Source organism: Stylophora pistillata, chromosome 7 (assembly GCF_964205215.1).
Source record: "Stylophora pistillata chromosome 7, jaStyPist1.2, whole genome shotgun sequence".
Classification (NCBI taxonomy): domain Eukaryota; kingdom Metazoa; phylum Cnidaria; class Anthozoa; order Scleractinia; family Pocilloporidae; genus Stylophora; species Stylophora pistillata.
Genome location: NC_142525.1, coordinates 21469818 through 21494796, shown reverse-complemented (window position 1 = coordinate 21494796; position 24979 = coordinate 21469818). Strand labels below are relative to the sequence as shown.

Here is a 24979-nt window from a genome sequence, read left to right as displayed (position 1 = left end):
CTACGGGCAAAGAAAAGCACTTTAGGAAATGAAGTATCAACCCTTTTCTCAGGAAATCCTTCTGGCCACGTTCCAGCTTAGAGAACTAGTAATTAGAACTATCTCGGGAGAGAATTTGACTTTTTTTTCACGATCAGTGCGCTAGCAAATATGCAAGGGAACTAGGAATGAGACATTGTTCGATAACTTTTTTTCTGAGGAATCTTTAAAAACCTTAAATTTTCTCTGCTGGAACTTTACCGTCCTACCCAGATGAAACTTTGTAAGATTATAACAGTAGTAGCTTTCTTGGCTGAGGGGGGAAATTTTTCTCTGTACATTTTGTGGTTTTAATTTTCAACCGTCATTTTGTGGAATATCGTCCTATTCATTGTTTCTATCTATAAATCATTTCACAGTTATTTACTTAGTGTACGTTTATATAAATGATTTCACAGTTATTTACTTAATGCATGTTTATTTAACGACCTCAGAGGTACATCTAATAACTCTTCCTGGAATCAAACTGTACAATTTCTGGCCAACAACTTACATAAGCATTTTCTTGTATCAATACAATACGATTTTCTTTGAATTGAATAGCTTGTATAATTTAAACTGAATTAAGGTGGCTCCAAACAGTTTTCCCGAGTCCCCCAAAAGTGTCTCACAGGATTTCCCCTTAACGCTAAGATGATAACAGTGATTGTCAGGCTATACCCACCGTGTTTAACTGTGAAGCGGATAAGTTGCTTTTTTAAGCGCTTTGAATATAATCGGTAGGCGTTGCGAAAAATTCTTTCCAGCCGCCTTAAATGAACGCCTCCTTTACTTCAAGTCAGTGGCCAAATCTATCCTTGAATAACGTTGAATTGTAGTCTATGGCGTCAATCTTGTACAAATTTGCGCACAAAATAAAATTCTTTGATTTTTAAGGTTAAAATCCATTAGAGAATTGAATGCCTTGTGAATTGTAAATAAAATTGATTTCGAACCACACCGTTAGTGAATGCTACACACACAATATAACTGGTTTCTTCGTTTGCCTTCCTAGCGAATGTATTACAGTTCCTAGTACTATATTTACAGTCTTGATGATTAGAGGAATGAGAAAGTCGCCTGTTTTAGCTGATCAACAGAAGAACTCAAGATGCAAAGAAAGCAGTTAAACCAAAGAAAAAAATAATAACTGTCTTAGTCTGAAAATATTAAAGAAACATTAAAAAAAAACAAATAATTTGAATCATTTCCTTTCCGAAAAGAGAATTGCTTTTGGGGATTGCCAAAATATCAACAGCTAAGTGAAGACGATTTTCCTAACTCAGCAGTGGAACTTGCTGAGTTAGGAACTCTTGGAACTCTTGGAACTCTTCCACGGCACGGTCCCACCCATCAGTGTCTTGTACCAGACTATTCTTCTTTCACAGCGAACATTTTGTCTCAGACTTTGGTATGATCCTGCCCATTCGCGTACTCTTCACGTTTGTACTGGAGAAGTAGAAGTATGCTCTCTGTCCAGCTCCTCCTTTAGAGTGTCCAGTGACTGTTGAACCTGGGAAGAAAAAAAGGCCTTGAATATAATTTGAGTTTTCGGACAAGCTGATTTAAAGACAAATTCGTCAAAATTGAGTATCCAGGTCCACCCACCCCATAGGACTGACAGGAGGGCTGAGGGAGGGGAGGGAGAGGAGTGGTGAAAACTTCTCTGCCTAAGTTACCTAACCTTTTGGTTCGCGAGTGTTCAAACTGCCTCTTGGTTATAGACGAATATTAAAAAAAAATTCACATCCCTTCGGCAATTTAGGAAGATTTTTCCATCAGGACATGTTGCCAAACTTTACGAATTTTCTCTCTCTTCATTAGGCGTTGTCGTCCGACAGGACAGGAAACAATATACCTGATTCAGGAGTTGAATTGATGAAGCAAGGACTTCTCGCCACCTGAGCGACAAAGAAAGAGTGCAAATGTAAAGAAAGAACAAAACACGTTCACTAAAAGTTATTAGTGAGTTAGAACTAAAATAGTACATTCCATAGTAGGTAAATAACTGACAAAAATCCCAGTTAGATTCGCGACTAGCAACAAATTTAACTAACACTGCACGCCACCCTGATGGCCAAGAGATAGCAGAACTGGGCTACTAACAGCCAGCCCTGCACTTACTCACCTTTTCACCTGATGGCCAAGAGATAGCAGAACTGGGCTACTAACAGCCAGCCCTGCACTTACTCACCTTTTCATTTCTATCTGTTGGATATGTTTCTGTTGTTGGAGGAGTTCTGCCCACTCCTTAGCATCTGCTGGGAAATCCCTAACAAAGGTAAACAGTACTATGGTGACAATAACATCATATCATGATATTCTCAAAAACAAATAGCCCAATACATATTTAAAAAATCATTCTGCGATTTCAAAAGACTCATTGACGTACAAGCGAAGTAACGCTCGTCTTAAAATCAAATCAAGGTAAAAACCCCTGTTTAAAGAATATTATCAACATGCACCTCAAACTTTACTCGCGCCACTTGGCAAACTCCGACTCTAACCAGGCCAAGCTTATAATGAAATTAACGAGTTGCAAGGAAATTTGTACACTCGGCGTCAAAGTGCATGCAGACATTGTGGTTCACAGCTCACTACCATCCAGACAAAACAGTTCAAAATGAAGGCAGGATGATGTACTTTAAAACCAAAACTGTAGGGTTTGTTGCAGGAAAACGGGGCTCTTCAATGAATTTTTATCAACTCACTTGATGCTACCATCCCAGTAAATTCCTGTTTGAGTTGCGCGTTCAAGTAAAAACAGTTTGTACACGAGAACCAAGTTCAACAAAAGCAACGCTCCAAGCCTGTGAAGGAAAAGCATCAGTGATTTACTTCTACCGTCTCCCGACTAAACTAACATATTATTATTAAATAAATCGGTTATGACATGCTTCGAAATTATAGTGTCGTAGAGTTATGTCGTGGTTTGTCGATATCATTGCGGTCTAATTCAGTGAACTGAAATTGTTCCACTTTGAAATTTACAACCAGTGTCAATCTTCTTAATCATCCTTTAGCTTCCTCGTGTCATTTTGGTGATTTTTTTAGTGAGGCAAGCAAGTGTTCTGAGGGTCTTTCCTGCTGAGGTTAATCTACTCAAACCATCGAAAATTAGTAAAAATAACGACACGGCTTACATGGTTGACACGTTATTTGCTAAAGGATGAGTGAACTCGTTCTGTGAAGTAAGCAGCTGCGGTGGCAATGACTTTCAGCACAGCCCTTCGATCACTTTCCACATCCAAACTGGTATCACACATAATACGCTGGTGTTACATCTAATGACAGCCGTCTGAATTATTTTAAGTCTAGGATTAAGGAACCTACGTCAATCTTGAAAAGCTAATCCTAAATTTGTCAAACTCGTCATTTGGAATCCATGAATGTCCATTCTCGTTATCCACAAAAATTTTCGTTCCTTTTTCGTTTACTAGAATCTCTTTAGTGTATTTATACCCAACCAAACAAGTATATTTTGTGAATATCTCGAAACTGGACGTAATTTGTTTTATTCAGCAACAAAACATCTCACATTACAGCATATCGTTCGTCCTTCAAGTGGATATGAATAACGGTCGCCGCTCCGTGTTTACACCGAGTCAGATGTCTGCAGTCTGCACTTTAGTTCTTCGAAATTAAAGCGCATTGCCGAAATAAAAACAAGATGTTTATAACAAAAGCGCTGTAGGTTTCAACGTCACTTTTAGAACTAAGTACATAACTCGGAAAGGCGTGTTCATCAAAACACTTGGCAAAGGACGATACATTAGCTTCTAGTGCCCATTTTTCTCAAAGCTAATTAAATTTTTTCCAAGAAGTTCGTGGCCTGTCCGATATTTTACTTCTCGCTAGATCTGTAAGATGGACTAACCTTTGACAAATTAAAGACGAAAAACTACTAAGCTCACATTAGCTTGTTCAAAAAGCTTTTTCCAACAACTATCTCATATTCGTTTCGGTGACGGCCCGTCTGCGAGTTTCGCTATGGCTTGTCGAAACAATGCATTAACTGTGGTTAAACTTTGCTGATTTCAAGATGTTTTGTCTGTAGAAAGTAGAGCTAGTTATTCAAGAAATTCAAATTAAGGCCAAAGCGGAAATTGTCAAACAATCTACGGTGAAAACTGCTCGGTGAACAAAGAAAATAAGTGGATGAAAAGGTAAACCAAGCATGCTTTAACTACCGCATACACAAGGAATAACGTTTTTAATTTTACAATGATGCAACGCTAACGGTCTAGAATTTGCGATCGAAGTAACATAAATTACTATCATGGATTGAAGTAAAAATAATCAGCTACTTGTGCAAAGCAGGAGAGAAGGAAACACATAATTAAAAAGCCTGAGATTCGAACTGATCTCATCTAGCGACCGATTAAAGCCTATGAAACTGAAAATATACCACGTAACGGACGACTAAGGAATAAACAAGAGAATTAAAATAATACTAACTACTACACCAGCCCTAACGTACAAAAAAAAAACCGGAACTTTTGGAAACAGGTGCTATCTGAAAGTTCCTTTGTTTGATAGTCGACTAGACGATATTTCTTTGAATTTCGTACATCAGCGAACTTATTTGAATTCCAGGTCGCAAACAGCCGTTCGTGTTGCAAATTCTAAATAATAAGCATATCGTTATTCGGGAGTACAATCAAATAAACAAGATAAACTTGCTAAGAACTCACAATGCCTTGTTACGAAAACACCACACTTCGTCAATGGATCGAGCGCTTTCAATACAATCTTTGGACATCCTCCACGAACTCCCTCTTAAGAATGGCGCGTATGAACGGAATACCTTCTCTCGCTCACATTATAAATTGTTGCTGCTTGACAAGATGGTCATTGTTTCGTTACAAAACAGCACTCAATGAAAGTAACATTGTTTTCATTCCCAGAGCCACGAGATCGTAAGATATTTGCATACGAGACGTCGATCAGTCGAAACGGCAACGGTCAAATAATTGTCTTCTAAAGAATTGCTATTGAAAGAAGTGTCGTGACCAGAACAAACCGGATGGTTCAACAAACCGTTCTCCCAGAACCTCAGGGCTTTTATACGCCATAACATTTGGCTGCTTCATTATTATTTATCTATATTTTTGTTCGTTTTTCTTCCTTACTTTTAAATTGCAATTTACAAGACGTCTGCAACTTACAGTAATGTTACAAGCAAGGCAAGGGGGTTTTTCAGCGCAACTTCCGGCACATAGGACCTATGGGAAAAAAAGAAGAAATTTTATCGTTTCCCATCGGTAAGTGTAAAATAAAAAAAAGCAAGGTAAGGCGTATTGGGAATATCTTCTCTTGTCACAATGAGTCTATACCGCAATGAGCCGCATTGCAGGCCGAAAATTGAGCATATAGCTAATCGCACATTAGACAAACACAAATTATGAGTTTTTCAAATCACCCACCGTAATCCTAACAAACCAGATATTGCTGTCTTCGGCCACAATCTCCGCAACGAGCCTGATTGTACCTCTAAAAACAGCAACAGTAAGAAATAACAAATTACAAATAAACTCAAGATTAGTTGGGCGTCATCTTCACGGGACATTCTTTTCACAACCTAACTTATTTCACTCAGTCATGTTACTTAAAACAACCGTGTCACTAAACTGTTTGAGTCTACTGGTCAGTGTAGATAACAGACAGCCATTAACTTTGAAACAAGATTCATATTGTATATGACTAGATTCACGGGTCTGGTGTATTTCCAGTTTAATCACTTCCGGCAACTTGACTCAGTCACTTATACTTCCGGCGAAACTTACTCTCAGTCTTCTCCGTGGCTGTCTCCATGGATTCCTTGTTCTTAATACTACGGTTCCTCTTATGTCTCCTGGTTGGCGATGTCTTCCTTTTCTTAGGCCACTGTCCTTCTGTAGTTTCTCTTCTCAGACTCTCCACTGCACAAAAACCATATCACGACACCATGTGAGGTACACTGTGCGAGTTAACTAAGCCAAGGAAAAGAGAAGTTCCGGCCAGGGGAGGAAGAGTGGTGATAATCCCCCTCCCCTCCCTCCCCTCTACACCCTTTCCCCACTGTAGCCGAGAGAGATTCCTGAACCTGGTATCACATCACAGGTTAAGTTTGTAATCAGTGATCATTCTTACTCCGAGGCCCTTCCTCGAACTTTTTCTCTTCCCAACAGATTACACTCCAAAGTCCAACTTGGATGTTGAAATATCGAACTTTTAAAATAGCCAAGTACAAAAAAATGCTTTAAACCTCTTTCCCATGAGCTTTGCGAAATTGAACTTGCGAATAAACCCTCATTATTAATTTGGATATATCAACAAAGTTGAAGTGGTAAATTGGCCACCGTAACGATTACAAAAGCTGACGTTTCGAGCGTTAGCCCTCATTATTAATGCTGCAGGGCGCGCGTTTCTGCGCCCGCGGGGAGATTGGAGACGAGGAGGGAGACGTTTGCCGGGGGTCATTAATACCAGACCGCTTGCAGACCTCTCGCCGGCTCGCGTTGCTCAAGACCTCGTACCTTATCGTGGGCTAAGTGAAATTACGTTCACTAATCCATCTTGTTCAATGAGCTTTGAAGATAAAACGCCATGACCACTCATTCCACAAAAGATAACAACTTACCTAAAAATTTAAAGTAGCCTTCAAGACCTTCCAATGCATTCTTCTCTATCATATCTGTGAAGCAAAACGCAAAACCAGTTAAGGCCAGTCTCAGTACAGCGGCAGCTAACGGGGGAACAGGTAAAGACATATGATTCTCTATGGACACACCGGTATGTGCGTACGTTGAAAGACTAGGTGGTGTGCTTTCACGCTGTCCGACCCAACTTGTCTCACACGAGTTACACACAACAACACTGACAAGTTACGGTGTTTTAAAAACGTAGAACTTCTTTGGTAAAGTTCAAAACAGAAAGATAAATTAACAGGATATCCGTACTTGAATTAAGCTTTTTGTTCTAAAAGTTTCAAGTTCCCTTTTCCCTACTTTTTTTCCTTTTACAGATTTCTATGAACGTTTCAATTTTGTTTCGCCTCTTTTGCGAGACGGCGGCTGTTTCTTATGTTTTCTTTTGAAATTCTACGCGGAAAATTGGTGCGTCGCCGGCCGGACTCGATTCCCTTGCGCATGCCCGATGTTTGACCGCTGTGTTTCCTGTATGTGAGGGGAAACGAGAACCAGTGTACGAGCTCTGAGCCCGCAATTATTGTCCACGCGTTGCTAAGTTAAGATGACTTCCTTATTGACTGTACATTACTCGACAAACGGTCGAGCTACCGAACCGTTAGCTGCTTGGATGATGAAAGGCCGAAATAAAAGAGAACTTTAAAGAAGAGAAAAACACTCGAATTCCAACATAGCAACTGGTACAAAAAACCTTTAATTTCCCTTTTCGAATGTACAAATTTATCATCATCCCAGACACCCTAGGCACAAGATACTTAACATTTCTTTTTGCCAACTTACCAGAACCAACATTAAAATAGGCAACACTGCATTACAAATTTAAATTCAAAATACATCCGCTTTAAAGTGCCTATGGCATCAACACGATTTTCACTCCAAATAAAAATATAGTGTCTTTATTATACATCTACCGAAAACAAAGTCTATTTAAAATATTTTTACCCCTAAAATTTTAGCTCAAAGTTGGTCTTTTTTCGATCAAAACTAATAGATCTACGTACTGGTAAAAAAAGGTGGGGAGAATCTCCCTTTCGGAACAATTTGACCTTGGAAATTTCCAAAATCTGAGCTGAGTTACATAATAAATGTTGCCTGTCTAATCCAACCGGTGAAAGGAACGAAATTTACAGAGAATTTGAAAACACACATTCAAACTATCTGAGAAAATAACAACATGTATCCAAACCCTTGATCCACAACCTTTGATCAGAATGACTGATTGTCGCACCTGATTCACGAGGATGAATATAAAAGCATCTTTTCTAAAGACAGGGACCAATTTACAAGTATGACACACAGTCACAAAACACGGACATAATCGCACTAAGAAAATAACCATCTACCAATGAAAACCCTGCCTGCGACCCGTACAACATATATTTTATGTACTCTACAATCAAAGCACTGACTGTTTTGCTGGGTGTCATAAATTATACATTATTTCGACTCCGAAATAGAATCCATGTATTAATTCATAGCGAAAATCGAACAGATGGCGATTGAAGCCGAAGAGATTCTACCACACTCCACCTCCTATAGATGGTATTTGTGACCGTTTCCCATTTCGACAGCATCTCCTTTACAGCCCTTTGCTTTTTGTTTTTCCTTAGAAAGTTTAAAAATGCACTTCTACAATCAGGTTTTGCAGATTTTCAAAATTTGAATGTGCTTGTCGGACAACAATACGATCATTAAAATTGTAATCAAATCGATCCGGGGCTGTACTCCAAATAAGTAATCATAAAGAAAGACGGAACTGCAATAGACAAATGATTTACAAATAAGTAAGTATACAAAAAAGGCGGGACTTCAATATTTCAATGACTTCGTTTTGTATCCTTTACACAGAGTAAACCGGGCAGTTTTACTTTTGAAGATATTGCCTGTTACTTAAGGAACAAAAACGAACTGCTGACCACAAATACCGAGTCTCGTGCGTAACACCGGCCGAGGTAAATACGGTTTTCCTAATGTAACGCAAAGCTGTCATAATAACGATGAGGAAATGTCAACTGCCTCAGTGAGAAGAACGGCTTTGTAGGTTTTTTTTTAAGTCTGCCATCACCGACGAAAGGCGTTCGAACACCTTCATCCGACGATGAAAAGGGCGAGTTTTGAAGGGGACATGTCCACGAAAAAACGAACGGTCGTAGTTCTTGTTCCCGCACGGTTTTGGACCCACACGGGACGAGGAGCATATGGTTTAGCTTCTAAGTAACCTAAAATAGTCTGGCTAAGTCCAATATTTCCTAAACTAATTCACTCAAATACAACCACAAGACACAAGGCGGCACATTTGTAACGATTACAGAAATTTGACGCATACTTACTTCTAACAAACCCCCATACTGACTTCTGATAGTTGACTTCGGCTGATATTCTGTGGTAAATTCAAAAATATAACATCAACAAACTGAAACAACTAGGATAAGAAATATGGAGTCATATCAGTGGGCAAGTGTAGCATCATTTCATACAAATCACAGAAGACCAGTTTAATCATCAAAACTTTTGAGAACCATTAAGAATTTTATTTTGTTTCATGCCTCTAATGCTTTTCCCTTTGTTTACCAAAGTAGACAACGAATATAAATGACACACGTAAAATTTTAGAAGTAGTTGCTACCAGAATACATTCCCGAGCACCGTTTGAGAACGTGACATGTATGTGGTAACACCGAAATGAGGCCGTACCGCCACATTCCGGCCGATCATTCTACGTCACGCAGTTGAGCAAATTTCACTCATAAGTCAGATTTACTTTGTGTTTTCTGTGCTTTTCCTTAAGCCAGAGCAGTAGGTAACATATAAAATAATAACACTACTATTAAAACAAGTCCACGCTTGAATAGCTGCTAACCAGAACGAAATTACAATACGTATAGAAACCGGCGTGTTGGTGACATGACGCCACCTATCAGTCGATCTCATTATGCGTCACATTATAAATATAGTGGATAGCGGGCAAAGTTCACAAATAAGTCATGCATATAAGCACACAACATTCCTTACATTCTATGTAGTAATAGTTATCATTAATCCACTAAAACGCCAGTTTACCATATTAGGACATGGGAATGCACAATTTAATCATGCCATGGCACTGCATATTACGGTAAAGCAGGAAAAAAAAAAGACAGAGAGGGGGGCAACAAAATAGCCTTTGTGAACGGTCCAAAGTTTGATTTTATTCGTTTTCTAGGCTTGTCTTTTTGAGCAACTTTTAAGCGCATTTAATGGTTCCGTTTGTGTTGCTACCGCCTTACGCGATTTTCATTCAAGGCCGTAGAAAGTATATCGAAAACGAAATAATAGTGGAATAAAAAATAAATTCACATCCGTACGGGTTTGGAAAGAAAAAACAAAACTCGCAAAATATCCTCGTGTATTATATGTTAAACCATCGAATGAGGTGTATTTATATGCCGGCGTGTATACAGCATAGAGTCAAACTATAATGGATCCATCAAAGTGTTCACAAGAAAATAACGATTTACCTCTTTAAATATGCGTTAATGACAAAGCGTGAGGTGAAGATGCTGGATATTGACCGGGTTCTTTTTCCGCGTTTTTATGGCTGAAACGAGGTCGAGGTCCATAAAAACGGGAACGAACGAACGAAGCTAAAATATCCAACTTGACCGAAGAAGCACGGTCAAAACAGTATTTTCAAAGATCGAAAGCCAGGAAAGAAAGCCAAATGTGTTTGTGGAACAACAAACCAACAAGAATATCGTACGTTCACTTTGCTCTGACTGCCTTCTGCCGTTTCTGACGATCTTTGTAAGTCCGCACCACGCACTCTTTTCTTGGGCGGGATCAAAGCGGACAAGATAGGCCTATCTTGCCCGCTCGATCGAGTAGCCAGTCAGAACACATGATTCGATTTATATCGCCAGCGCCGCTGCCTACGATATAACAAGGATACGAAATGCAATGTTTCGGAATTGTACCTTAATCTGCTGGCCATAGATGAAGCCTTGGTCAAACAATATCTGCAGTGAACACTAAAACTATCGCCATATGGAATACCATCGTTTTTTACCTGTAAATCAAATGAAGCATTAAAAAAAAACCAAGTTCTGTCCAAAATAACCTGATCCCATCAACTGCTATTAAAAAAAAACACACACACACACACACTCACACAAAACAAAACAAGAAAATAATTCTAAAAAAAAATGACAGCTACTTTAAAAATAAAAGAAAATATCACATAGAGACAACAGACGACGAAAATCGTTCTATTTTGGTTTGTTTTTAAAGTTCTTTTTTCAGACGATTGGTCGAAAAGGTTGTGCTCGTGTCCGTCAGAAGTTTAAGAAAAATTGCTTCTATCCATCGCCAACCGTTCGACCCATGTGCCAAGAGGAAAAAAATATCTACAACAACCTAGCATGACAGATATTATTAACCCTTTACACTCTAACTTCAGTATCATTTTACATATTCTCCATACTGTTTCTATACATTCCCTAAGGTGTCACCAGGGAGAATTTAGCAACAATCAATACCTTGTTTAGTTGGTGATCATTTCCTTCATTCCTGCGACCTTATTGCGCGATTCAGGGATGATATTGTAAGGAATAATTAGATGCTAGTCAAAGGATTAATGCAGCTTCTGGTCAAACAGTACAAGAGCACGAACCTCAACGTGAACAACGTACACCTTTCCCTGACTACTTCCCGGTAAACAGTGCTAAGGATTAGAATAGATTCCAATTAATGAAGACAACAACATGGAGCCTGATTGCTTGAAACTTTCACAGCACCCCTAATCATTTGGACAGAGCTCAACTCTGAACGTCAATATCGCCATCGTATTTTACTCCTCATTTTGACCTTCTAAATACAACTAGAAGATTATGTAGCAACTTAGTCCCCTTCGCAACCATTTTTGTTACATAACGCGCGTTGTGCGACATACGAAACATTGAATGCGCAGTAGACGACCAATAGGAGCCAGGTTTGAATTTACTCTTGTCTCCATTCTGCAATGCCTGATGAAAACCATTTCAATTATATCCAAAACCGACTTGCAAAGGAGAACAATCATCACCAAGCTCACCTGATGTTCTGTTGTTGGTGAAAATTTGGGTCCAATCGCGTGGTTGAGTGAAACGGTGTAAGTGAGTATTCTACGTTGACCATCTTCTGTTACCTCCCATGGGTTTAACACCAGATCTACAGAGAATAGACGTAATAATAGAGCGTTCAAAAAAGATGATAACAAAAAAAAAAAAAACAGACAAACAAACAAAACAAAACTACAATCACCAGTGGAATTTGCACGTAGCACGCTTGACACACATGTAGATGTTGTAAGACACGTAAGCGCTTACCGCACTTTGCTAGTAAGGCATTGATTTTTCCCAGCTGGTTTATTTTAAAGTCTCATTTCCGCGGGGAACCGAGAAGGAGACAAAATATAGGCACATTGGCGTTTCTTATGTAAGTTTTGACTTATCAGTGATCAAGCCCAGAAGACAGATTTGTCTATTTAAAAGATATAACGTTGAACACTAATCTTTTTTTCAAGTTTACTGTGACTTAGAGCTGAATGCTCTCCGTTTGTGGAAAATAACTTATGACTTGTAGAAAAAATCAAGTTGGGGATAGTTTCTCATAACACCCTAAAAGACTCGAAACATCGTTACGAAACCCCTATATGAAACTGCGAAAAGTGTTAATCAAAGAGTTCCATATAAAGAAGAGGGCAACAACTTGCTTTTATCTTTGGTGAGAAAAAGATAACTTATGATAGATGAAATACGATAAAGAAAATATGGAAAATAAATACATATTGATTTTAGAGTGAGGAGGATTAATCTAATCGCACCTTTTGTTCGTCTCTCCTTTTGTACTCTTTTGTAGAAGTCAGACTCTGTGAACAGGAATTCAAACAGGGTATCTACGCTAACAGGAAACTCCTGTAAATAACCACAAAGCAACATTTAAGACACATAAACAGTGCGCTCTTCTTATTTTCGAGTCTCGAGTCATATAAAGCACGCGCACTTTTAAAAATAAATTATAATGTCATAAATGAAATCTACAAACAAGTTACGTTCTCTCTAAACCAGATTTCTCCTATCAAAATGTTTTACCCTTACACTAAGACGTCTACTGATTCACGTAATCTCCAAAAAAATGTCACACGTATGCTTTTGGGATTGTTGTAAGGTTATAATTCAATCAATGCCCACACGAGGCCAATCTGAAGTAAACTGAATCTTACACCACTGATTTGGGTCCATAAATCCTGTGCACAATGCCTTAGATTAATGAAAAACCCATTTCGGGTTAAAATAATTTCCAAATTGCCGGTAGATAGATTGAAGATTGTGGAGATTGTTGAACATCAATATGACCTGAAATTATTACAAACCTCATTAAAAAGCTCTCTGCTGAGATGAGTCTCACACGTACAGCTCACTGGGACTGGAGGAAAAATAAATTCAATTCAATGCTACTTAAAGCAACGAAGTTTTTGTTTTCAACTAATAAGATATCATTCTCTCATCCAGCAACTTCCAAATAATTACATGAAAATTTGAATTTCTGGAAGAGAGATTGCTTCCCGATTGAGACAAATCCAAGCATAAAGGCTGATAGTTTCGAAAGAAACTGTTTGGGGCTCAGCGTCGGTGGGAGTAACGAAATAATTTGGATATATCAACAAAGTTGAAATGGTAAATTGGCCGCCGTAACGATTACAAAAACTGACGTTTCGAGCGTTAGCCCTTCGTCGGAGCGAATAGAGGAAACCAGTCGCTAGACATTTTAATTTACCTAATCATTCTAAGCAACATATGGCAATCTGCGGTCTTTCCTTGCACTTAGGTGGCACGGAAAGCCGTAAAAATCTTGAACAAAAGCTCATCTTTCAAACCGGCAGTCTAAATCCCACAGGGATCAACAAACGCTTTTCATTCCACTAATTTATTCATGTTTTTCTCGTTGCCATGTTCCCACCAATAACGTAGCACAATTTTCTGCCTTTAAAAGCACACACAACCCACAATTCCTCTATTCGCTCCGACGAAGGGCTAACGCTCGAAACGTCAGCTTTTGTAATCGTTACGGTGGCCAATTTACCATTTCAACTTTGTTGATATATCCAAATTAAATCCAAGCATAGTTTGATAATAGTCAAACTCTTTCATTTTCCCTCAATCAAATCCTGAAGTGAGACAATAAATCATCCCTAAGCTTACCAGATTTTTTACCTAATTTTTTAGAATACAACGCAAATACACGAGATATTCATCCCGTATTACCATTGTTTGAGGTTAAAATGAGCTGTTGTACCTAAGTGGAAAGTGGCTAATTTTAAGATAATCTTTCACAAAAAAAATCCACAGGATGATAAATGTGTTAGTTTCTAAAGGCAGCTGTAAATTTGTACATTTCTTGCTGTTAAATAAAAAGATGATTATGATAAAAATTAGTATCGTTATGATTATTACCAGATAACTATTCTCGTAATTAGTAACAATTGTTGTCACATATATCATCACTATAACTGTCATTACGAGTATCACTAGCGATGTATTCCCTACGTTCTTCCAGTTCATCTTCATGGTTATCAGACGCTGTACCCTCCTCTTCCAGATCACTGCTCAAGTCTTTCTTTTCCTTTGTCTCAGCACAATCTTCTACATCCACCTTCCTTTTTTTAACACCAGCAGACCTCATCCAATTTTTAAGTTGTAGATGAGGGGATAATATTGTGGACTGGGGACGACTACCTGTTGTGGCCTCATTGGAGCTCTTGCTATCTTCACAGGCTGGAAACTGGCCTGAATCTTGTCCTGGTGAAGATGATACCTCTGGAGATGGTGGGCTGATAGCCACTTTTGGTGCATTTTCACCAACCTTACAGGGTATAATCTGATGAAAAAGTATAGACCACTTTCATAAATGGCTGCCGGATTAATATTCTTTTGTTTAAATTTAAATTAGCCCTTCTCGCCTCGTTCTCCAGTACAAAATTCAAAAGAATACATTACCTCAAGCGAGACCAGAAGGGTTAATTTAACTTTAAACAAAAGAATATTAATCGGGCAGCCATTTATGAAAGTGGTCTATTGCATGTAGTAAGTTTTTGACACTTCTGAATTGAGCAATGTAATGGTGATTGTGGGGCAAGTATTACATGATGCACTGTCTGATGCAGTGGCAAGACATTGACTCAGTGTTGAGGTCACAGTTTTAAAGGTACCGGTACTTAAAATTGCAACTACAGTTTTACAGTGTCTTAAAGGCATCTTCACTGTTCCTAGGTACTATTATTCCATAACACATTCTAAACAATTTTAAGTGTTGGGATCATGCATACACATAAACTCTCGACATGAACATTTAGTAGATTCAATTTGATAAATGAACTGCATACTATGTAGTACCAAGTATTCCCAATTCAACGACAGAAATCTTCAGTTAGTCATGAGACAGTGAGTATGCATAACTAACAGAGTGTTCAGGGAATCTAATGATTATCCTAACCAAGTACAGTAAACACCCGAAAATAAGAGCCTTATTTTTTGGCAGTCTGGCAAAAAAGGTTCTTGTTTAACGGGGTAGTTGTTGGTAATTTTGGCCAAACAGGTTCTTAATTAGGTTCTTAATTGCTAAGAGGGGGATACAGTTGTCATTGTTTTGCATATTATATCATAAGAATATAAATAAGCTTTATACAGGCTAAAATTATATATAATACTGTATAACTGTAACTTTCAACTACTGTAACAAGTAAATAACACTAGTAAATGGTGCTATTTCTATAGAACTAGCTATATAGCATATATAGTGTTTGCACTACTGTATTATATTGGGCATTTTGTGTAAATAATTATTATCCTCTATTTCTTTTACACACACCAATAAATTGTGTCAGTAACTTGTGGTTTGTTTATCCTGTAATTTAGCTGTAACCAATATTATAAGAACCTGCTTGATCATGTTTGGTTAAAAAGGTTCTCATTTAAAGGGGTATTAAAATGGCAAATTTCTGCCAAGAGGTTCTTAAAAAGTCCACTAGGTTCTTATTTTTGGGTGTTTACTGTACCTCATAAATTGAGTCAAGTAACTGTTAGAGGTACCTTCACTAGTGAGTAACTGGGTAGCAACCAATTAGCTTTTATCAATTGTTGTGGCATACTAGGTTCAAGAGGACTAATAACCATTTTATTTTGGAAAAATATTTTGGTGAGCACTAGGATTTTCTTCTTACATATTCTTTTACAGACATAGTATTTCAAACAAATGCTACAGCTGTAACATATCAACTGTATCAGGTGGGTTTACATCCCACTGCTGTAGGAAGAAATTTCTCGGAGTCATATTATCACCCAGTAGATCTTTGACTTTAAAACTTAGTCTCGTTTTTTGACAACACTCTGCAAGTAGAGCACTGTGTACTATCCTTTAGCCCCTTGACCCCCACCCCCTCCAACACACCCAGAGACACAGGCCATTAACACCAAACAACATACCTGACTTCCTGGCCCATTTTCAGTTCCTAGAGAGCTCTGACTTTGACTGAGAGAAGATAAACTGTCTGAGGGTATTTCACCCTCAACATCACCCTCACTTCCAGATTCTTCAGACCCCTCCTGTTTTGCATCATCATCATCATCTGAATCATCATTCTCAGAGCTGTCTTCTCTTCCTTCTGAGTACTTTCCAACCAGCTGGATGAGTTCTGATGGGGTCATGGGCTGAATAATAAACCACCAAGACACATCATGAGTAACAGAGCAAGTAGATAAATGCACTTAGGGTGGCTGAACAAAGTTTTTGTGCATGCTTTTGCTGATGCAATTGAGCACATGCACCGGGATTGCAAAAAACAAACATGCCATCAATAGAGCAGTCATTTTATTTACTCAATACCTACCTGCACTATCTGTGCTATATTTTTCTCTATAGTTGGCACAGTGCATTGAAGGCTTTAATCTTTTATTACAAAGATATGTTAGAAAAGTTTACGGTGGAAAGAACCCAGCAATTCTCAGCTTTTTCAATGTTACCAAATGTTACCCAGTCAAATGTTACCCAGTCAATGTTACCCAGTCAAATGCAGTGCATGCGCAATAAGTCAAAAAATTGCAATTGAATGGAAAATTGCTTTCTCGGAAATATGCTTATTTCTTCAGAACCGCTCATTAGAATTTCATGAAATTTGGCACGAAAATACTTTAGGAAATAAGTAACTGGAGTATTGAAAAAAAATTGATTTTAAACAAAGGAAATTCAAAAAATTGAGTGATCCTTCAACAAGGAATAATTAAAGATCTCTCTATTAAATTGTTAGCAAAATGGTGTTAACTTGTGAGTATCGTTACAAGGTCATTGCATGCAAATTATAAAGAAAAGCTAATGACTAGATTTTCTACAAAGAAACAAAACCAATTTTAATTGCCTGTTTATATCTATTCATGTTGCCATGGCAATGGCACATACGTCAGCTTAACTGATCAAAGAAACAAAGTTTGTGTTGTTAACTTGCTTGCTACCAGTTTTGGCGACTGAGAGATCAAGGGTTTTAGAGAAAGTGCTGAAAGAAACAAAGGTATCAAAAATTGTGTTCAGCCACCTTAAATCAAGGCAAAATATGGCTGTGCTAAGTAATATGAAGGACACATACCTGATCTAAAAGTGCATTTTGCCAAATCCTAAATAACACAGTATACGTTGAATCTCTTGATATCAGTGAAGCAAAAAAGTACTAGGGATTGGAAACACAGAAACATAGCATTTACAAAAGTTTAATAATATAAATTAACTTGCATAAAGCAAGTACATGGCAACAAATCTTGGAAATGGAGTGATTTCCAGCTCTGTACCAGACATTGAGTTTCAAGGAATTCATGAAAGTGGAAAGAAACAACTGTCATCTACCCAAGAGGATGAGTCACTGTATTTTGGAATTCAGAGTAAAATTATTAAAATTAATTTTGACCTCACGGTTTTTGCTGAGACAAAGGAAGAGAAAGACTCAAGAGCAACAGTGATTTGGAAGAGGAGGGTACAGCATCTGATGTAGTTAAGGGAGAAAAGTGAAGAGTAACAGAAAAATACTACAAAGCAGCTACAAATCTGAAGGAAAAGGATCAGGCCATTGAAATATGCCTGCACAATTTTCCAAACTCAAGTGCCAAAAAACACTCTGTAACCTTACCCTGCAAGTGTGTACTAAATAAATACAGTAGGGACCACACAAAGCTTTAAAGGGATAAAGATTTGACCAACCCAATTGTAATGTTTTGATAGTAATCCTACCGGAAGTTGTCCTAGCAGAAGTTCTAAGACATTGCAAAGGATCATGGGTATTTATATGGGCCATGCCTTCCGGTTGTCATGGCGGATGAATAAAGACTAGTTTCGTTTTATAGTTTAATCTGGGGTTATTGCGCGGCCATCCAAGTGACATCGTTACACCAATTTTGTATGTGTGTAGATCATATGCAAACCTTTTCAGACTCTGTACAAACTTGAATTGCATTGGGGATAACCAGTGCAGTTTTTTCTTTCTTTATACTAGTTATATCTTTACACTGAATGGTCACCTACAATGGGAAACAAGAAACCACTCACATTTAAAATTCATTGTAAAGAAAGGTCACAGGTCAAGAACTAGGAAATTGACCCAAACAGACTAATCAATCAGCCCAAAAATCTGAATCAAATTTCTAAAGTTTATCAAAAATTATACTCTTAAAAGTTATAATTGGAACAATCACTGCACTTAAACTTGAAATGGCTGTTTGTGACTGAGAAATCATACAAAAGGACTTTGATTAAAGATCCTGAAGTGTCATCTTTTACCATTTTTTATTTCACCAAGAAATAAATTTGGCAGGCTCTCATTCACAGGAGCAATAACCTATACACAGGTATACGCTTGCTCTAAATGCATGTTGGATATTTCTAGGGCTTGAGTACAACTAGAACTAACGCCACTAAGAAAACTCCATCTGGACCCAGTTGTTCAAAAGTTGACTAGCACTGACCCAGGGTTACCCGGTAAATTTTAATCTGGGTTTCTTTAATCCTTTGTTCAAAAGTCTTTTTAGGACGATTTTCTCTATTCTTTTAAGAGCACCCAATCATCAATAATTGTTGATGAAAAGAATTAGACTGATCTTTCATTTAAAGATTTCAAATCTGAAATCAGATTTCACACTTACCCTGAGTTATATTAACCAAGGTTTGAACAACTGGGCACTGTTCAATAATTTAAGTAGAATGTATCATTTCTCATAATCACTAAAATTAAATTGGAACACTTTCATTCATAACCTCACATAACTTTAACTTATTCTCACAAGAAACTTACAAAGGTTTCCCAACCAAAGATATTGGCATAGAAACAAAGCCAGTTCTGAGAGATATAGAGGCGGCCATGAACTAAAATATCTCTCTGTAGTGCACAAGAATAATCTGTAAAAACAAACAAAACAAAAAAATTAACAAGCCAGGACAACTGGAAATGAAGGCTCAATATTTCTTGTCTTCAATGTGATATACAGCATAGGTGAAAATAAAAAAAATAAAAAAAGTCTACCTTATAGTGATTCAAAGGAAGTATTGAACATTTAAGCAGGTTCAAATTTATCATAAACAGACAAAGCTGCCAAGAACAAAGACCAACTGATATTTTGTAGGAAAACCAGAGTCAAACCTCCTTTTATTAAACTACTTCAAATTTCTGCATGCATGTGTACACATGCACGTGTAGTCCTAACTATTAGGTAGCAAAGATCGAATGAAAGTGCAAGAGGTATATAAGTTATACATCAAACTCTAGCCACAACATGATCTAATTCTCTATCACAGAAGTAAAACAAGAATCAACTCCCAGGTACACCTAACTGGATCGCTTCAAACCACAGCGATGACAGTGACTTACCTACAATCAGTTGCTCACTTTCAGGAAGTTCTTTAAATAATCTTTTGAAGTCTCCACATTTTGTCTTATAACTTGAAAAAATCTACAAATTAAGGTAAGTGAGATGATACAGTTATCTAGTACTGTCCAGTAATATTATTATACTAACAATGATAAAACTTGCCATCTACAATTGAACACTCCCAAAAATTGATTTGTACTCAAGACAGATACAATCCTGACACCCTCCCCACAAAAAAAAGAAAAACAAAACAAAACAAAACAAGAAAAACGTAATACAAATTTCAAGTTCTATTCAATATTTTGACTCTATTGAGGATCCATCCAGTGACACACCCCTCTATCTAATATGACCAAATTTCCATCAACTAACAATCAAAGTATCTCTACCTGATTGAATGAAGCAGGAAGCCAATTACCAGGTGACTTCTGGAAAAAAAATAAACTTAAGTTTATTTAGCACTCCGATTAAAAAAGGTGAGATTGTATAGACAATAGTACAAGAAAGCGAGTACTTACTGGTGATTTTCTGACTTTATCCCCAGCTTTGCTTGTTTTTCTCTCTGGTTTAGCACCAGGTGATGTTGCTCTCCTTGAAGGACTCAAATCCCTTATTTTTGACCTTAAACTATGTGTTATACTTTTACTGATAGGGGAAGAAAGTTGGAGATTACAATTAATAACACCAAAATTGACAACATTAACAACCATTTTACAATTATACTGAACACAAAACAAAGGTTTTGGAAAAAGTTTAGCTTGGAGCCCTATCCATGTGCTATCATTTGTTGTGCTAGCTGTTAACAATAATTATAACTATCTATATACCCACCTCCTGAAAGAAAGGTAATAAATTATGAGATAAGAGGAAGGGTTGTTAAAATACATAATTTACTTATTACACAATTTTGTCTCTTCAGCTGCTCAGAGGTGAAAAGTACTTGCAGATCGCTTCCAAACCAACCAATCAGCACGCAAAAAACACTATTCACCTAATAGTATGTCATGTGGCACAATTCCTAAAGCAGATTAATATTTGCCCTCAATTTGCATGTTACTGAATACTACTGACTGCAGTTGGATAAGATAAAAAAATGCCTCTAGACCATCTACAATGTGTAAGAGCAGCATAGTTACTACTTTGAGAAAGTGACCACAAAGCCTTGTCCATTGTTGTTTAGTGTATATATACTTTTAAATTAGTCAATTCTACAATGTGTACCTTCTTGGTGAAATTCTCTGGCCACTGTCATCACCATCATCAAGACTGTAAAGGTATTGAAAAAAATCTTGTCATTCTCAAATTAGGTCCACTTATCTTCAAACAAATACTCATCACAATCCATGAAAGGAAAAACTATTTGCTTTTTCTTTTTAAAGTGCGAACCACTGTCATTTCTGTCAAAAGTTGTTCCGAATGATAAAACATAAGTTTATTAACCCCTTACCTTTTTCCTGGAAGGCTTAAGACTCAAACATCTCCTTAATAACTTTTCTTTATATCCAATGATCAAAACCTAACCTTAACCCAATACAATACATATACAAACAGGCTTTTAACCAGGAAAGACAGAACACACAGCCAGATGTTAATATAATTGGTTTTAATACCAAATAAGTGAAGGCTGAAATGCACTAAGTCTAAATGTTTTTTGAGTAACTGCATTACCTGTCCAGCAATACAAACTTAAAGGTTTTTTTTTTAAACAATTCATCTGAAAAAAAATAAACTTCTCATCGTGTGAGTATATGTATTAAATCCTTTATAACCTAACATCAGTATCCATTTTCTCTATACTCTTCTCTAAACATTTCCTTTAGTACAGACAAGGAGAATCAATTTAGCTTCTTTGCTTTGGGATCATTTTCTTTATTCTCACAATCTTAATGAATGATTTCACAGTATTATGGTAAGGTGAATTTAGATGTTGGTCACTTGGAGGGTTTAAAGGGTTTAAGGAAACTGTTACACAAAAAATGTTACATAGCCTTTGAGTATGTACGTAAATGAAAGAACTATAACTGCACAGTGAAAGAAGATATTTGAAGCAGTTCAGCCATATGCTATAGCAAAAAGCAATATTGCGTGCAATACAAGAAATTAAGACATTTACACCAGACATAACAGATCCCAGTTATGACATCAAGTACGTTATTCACCTCTGCAATTCTCATGAATATTTTACAGTACAATTAAAGTGCACCTACACCCAAAAAATTTTTTTCGCTTAACGAAGTAAGCTTATTTTTTTGAGTATTTCTGCGCAAAAATTTTTTTATTTGCTCAAATCTTCAATTTTCTATGCCCAGTCAAAATATGGAAAATCGGCCGCCATCTTGCCCCACGACCGAGTTTAAAGAAGAATGGCTCTAGCGGGTAATGTGACGTCAAATCGAGAACACGAAAGTCTGCATCTCACACATTTTCACTTGTTTGGGAAGATTGTCGTCGATATCGTCCGAAATATGCCGACTAGGTGTGTTGTATGAAGATTGTATGGAGCGCGATACCCTCTTGCAAATTTCGCACGTTGCTACATCCTTCTACAACACACTTAGTCGGCATATTTTCGGACAATTATCGACTACAACCTTCCCAAACAAGTGAAAATGTGTGAAAAGCAGACTTTCGTGTTCTCGATTTGACGTCACATTACCCACTAGAGCCATTCCTCTTTAAACTCGGTCGTGGGGCAAGATGGCGGCCGATTTTCCGTATTTTGACTGGGCATAGAAAATTGAAGATTTGAGCAAATAAAAAAATTTTTGCGCAGAAATACTCAAAAAAATAAGCTTACTTCGTTAAGCGAAAAAAATTTTTTGGGTGTAGGTGCACTTTAATGCTTGGAATAACTTAGGAAAAAAACCTTCCTAATCTGTAGAGGGAGTTAAAAAGAAAACAAAAACTCTCATTTGGTGCCACAGCACTGGAAACTATACAACCAGCCACCATGCATAATTAACCAAATTATGTTTCTGTACGGTGACAAAAAGAAACCATTAAGCTCTCTCTTCTTTGAATAAAGCTCAATCTGCACTTAGCCCACGCTAATGCACTGATTGACGATTATGCAAATATTATGGTAAAAAACACTAAGCTGGACAATAATAGTGAAAGTAGAACAGATGCAAATTCAGAAGGGAAAGCTTAATTTTATTTTCAAAGTCCATGCAATGTTTTTAAATGAGGATTAACCCTGCAATGGTTTCAAGCAGCCAAAAACGGATAATAAAAGATTTGACAGCCTGAAACACCTGTTTTCAAACACCTATTTGTAATTTTGCTTTAATTTACTCTTGGAAATCCTCTGCTAATAAACGAAATGTTACAAACATGCAAAATTTAGAAGCAAAACTGTTACATGCGTTCTTACCCGTACTGATGCTATCAAACCAACGCATAAACTACACTGTGATTTAAATGTAGAATTTCAATCAAATTAAACGACGGTCTAACGTATTCAACAAATTATTGCATGGGGATACGGAACTGCAGTGTCAACAGAATAAGCTCCCTTTTCGCATCATGCCATTTCAAAAAACTTTGGAAAAATAGCTAAAATACATACATTATATTAAGGAACGCAAAAGATCAGGAAAAATGTGTTCATAAATGTTGTTTTAATTTGAAGAGCTAGACGTTTATATATTATTCTCACTGTTAATTGACCTCACACTAAAAATTTACTAACCTTTCCAGCAAATCTTCTTGGGAGGAGGAGAACTCTTTCGGTTTTCTAATTAGAGTACGAAAACATACAGCAAAAATTAAAAGGCGGCGAAAGAAGCCCTCAACTAATCCCGTTTGAGCTCAAAAGCGGTAAAACTTGATTTAGATCTGTCTAGGTAACCTTGTGGTAGATGATTTCTTGCCGTCTTGAATTTTAACTTCCTCGTCATTGCCTGCGTCGTATTTCTCTAAGTCGAGGCTTGTGGGTCGCTCTTTCTTCGTTTCATTCTCTTTGACTTCCACTGCATCTGCCGCATTAGAGGAGGTACCTTCCTCCATGCTATCACCTGAGTATTAATTTTTTATCCTCCTTGATTACATGATGGCGAAAAGTTCAAATTTTCCTTTCGCCCCCAGATGACCACATTAGCACTTAGACTTCCTCGGTCGCTTGCGTCCGTCGTCACACTTCAGCTGGGCAAAAAGCGAAGAGGTAACCTTGAACCATTGTTAACCATTTGCTAACTATGCTTGAACCTTGCACACGTTCCAATGGTTCAGTTATAAAACAAGGCGTGATAGTAGCGTATAGATATAAAGAGGATATTTGGGTCAGGTCGCGTTCTCAACGCGGCCAGTTCCAAACACTGAAGTCTCCATCTTTCTCTGGCTGTGTGTCTGTGTGTCTTTATTGTTCAAAAGATAAAATTACATATCTTATGTTACATCTAATACAGGAAGTACACTTTCACAAAGCTACATTATACTTAAAAACAATTCTATTAAAAAATGTATTCTTAAAACGGTTTGTGCGAATAGCGGGCATGACAGGGGATTTATTTCTCAAATTATACCTCGTGATCTTGGTCTCAGGGAAGTAGGCTCTAAGAGGAGGCTACTGGGGTGCAGACAGTTAGAGCATTGCGAAAGCTTCAACGATATGCTGCAATACGTGCAATACGACTACGATGATTTTCTGTTCTTCATAAACTTAAGCCCAAGTAGCTGCGGCTTAATTTGGAGGCTCTATAAGAACAAAGGCAACAGAGCTGCAAAAACAAACGATAAAGATTCATTTTGCACTTCACCCCCGCCCCGTGCCTCCACAGGGAGCCCAGACAAGCGACGAGTCTGGTCAGTTTATCGTAAACTTATATCATGAAATGTCTGAGTTAAAGCTCAAAATAAATGTAAACCTACCTCACTTGCTGTGTATTGTCGTTTCTGTGGCTCTAAATGGCGAATTTAAGCGATTTGGTGGGTTTTGCGTCGACTGTTACTTTACGTCTCCTTCTTATAACGGTGTAACCTCCAATGAGATCAAACACCACTGTTTGACTGTACCGGCGCTCATATCTGCCTTCATCATGAGCTGGAAGCTTGATTTTTTAATATAAAAGTGTTCGCTATTCAAAACTGTGGGTTGTAACCGTTAGTTCCAAAGAAATATGAGAGATTTTCTGCGTGCAATATTTTCCCTTTCTTCATTAAACCAATCCTGAAATTAGTTTTTGTCTCTTATAAACACCCTACATTGATAGGATAAGTCAATTTTGGTTAACTAGAAAAAGCTTGGGTCCTCATAATAAGGAAGTAAGCGCGAAAGGTCGACAAGTCCTCAATGTCCTGGCCTGAAACGTGTGAATGAGGACCATACGAGTCCCACACGACGACCAAGTTCCCAGC

General features: G+C 37.5%; 1 protein-coding gene across 3 annotated transcripts; it reads right to left on the bottom strand.

Moving 5' to 3' along the window:
* Window positions 1-437: 437 nt before the first annotated feature.
* LOC111342451 (protein Aster-B) lies at window positions 438-24971 on the bottom strand. Of its 3 annotated transcripts, none has more exons than XM_088728745.1 (25): window positions 23475-24971; window positions 23316-23360; window positions 20846-20890; window positions 20143-20269; window positions 20014-20052; window positions 19624-19705; window positions 19051-19154; window positions 18185-18280; window positions 17359-17439; window positions 16205-16429; window positions 14243-14600; window positions 13096-13148; window positions 12547-12637; window positions 11776-11891; window positions 11356-11406; window positions 10661-10752; window positions 9038-9087; window positions 6641-6694; window positions 5805-5939; window positions 5445-5511; window positions 5187-5243; window positions 2730-2828; window positions 2213-2290; window positions 1877-1919; window positions 438-1531 (listed from the first exon to the last, which is right to left on the bottom strand). In XM_088728745.1, the coding sequence occupies exons 1-25, from the start codon at window positions 23630-23632 to the stop codon at window positions 1457-1459; spliced, it is 2421 nt and encodes an 806-aa protein (XP_088584871.1). In that variant the 5' UTR covers window positions 23633-24971; the 3' UTR covers window positions 438-1456. The 3 variants fall into 3 exon arrangements, with proteins under 3 accessions (XP_088584871.1, XP_088584872.1, XP_088584873.1); XM_088728746.1 differs by having other exon boundaries at window positions 14270-14600; XM_088728747.1 differs by having other exon boundaries at window positions 14459-14600.
* Window positions 24972-24979: the final 8 nt, after the last annotated feature.

Excerpts from the sequence above, each read along its gene's own strand:
- LOC111342451 (XM_088728745.1), bottom strand. The coding sequence starts at position 23,632 with ATGGAGGAAGGTACCTCCTCTAATGCGGCAGATGCAGTGGAAGTCAAA. Across the intron at positions 11,407-11,775 it reads CACCAACAACAGAACATCAG|CACTGTTTACCGGGAAGTAG; the intron begins GTGAGCTTGGTG and ends TCTAATCCTTAG. Across the intron at positions 2,291-2,729 it reads TACTGGGATGGTAGCATCAA|GGATTTCCCAGCAGATGCTA; the intron begins GTGAGTTGATAA and ends TACCTTTGTTAG.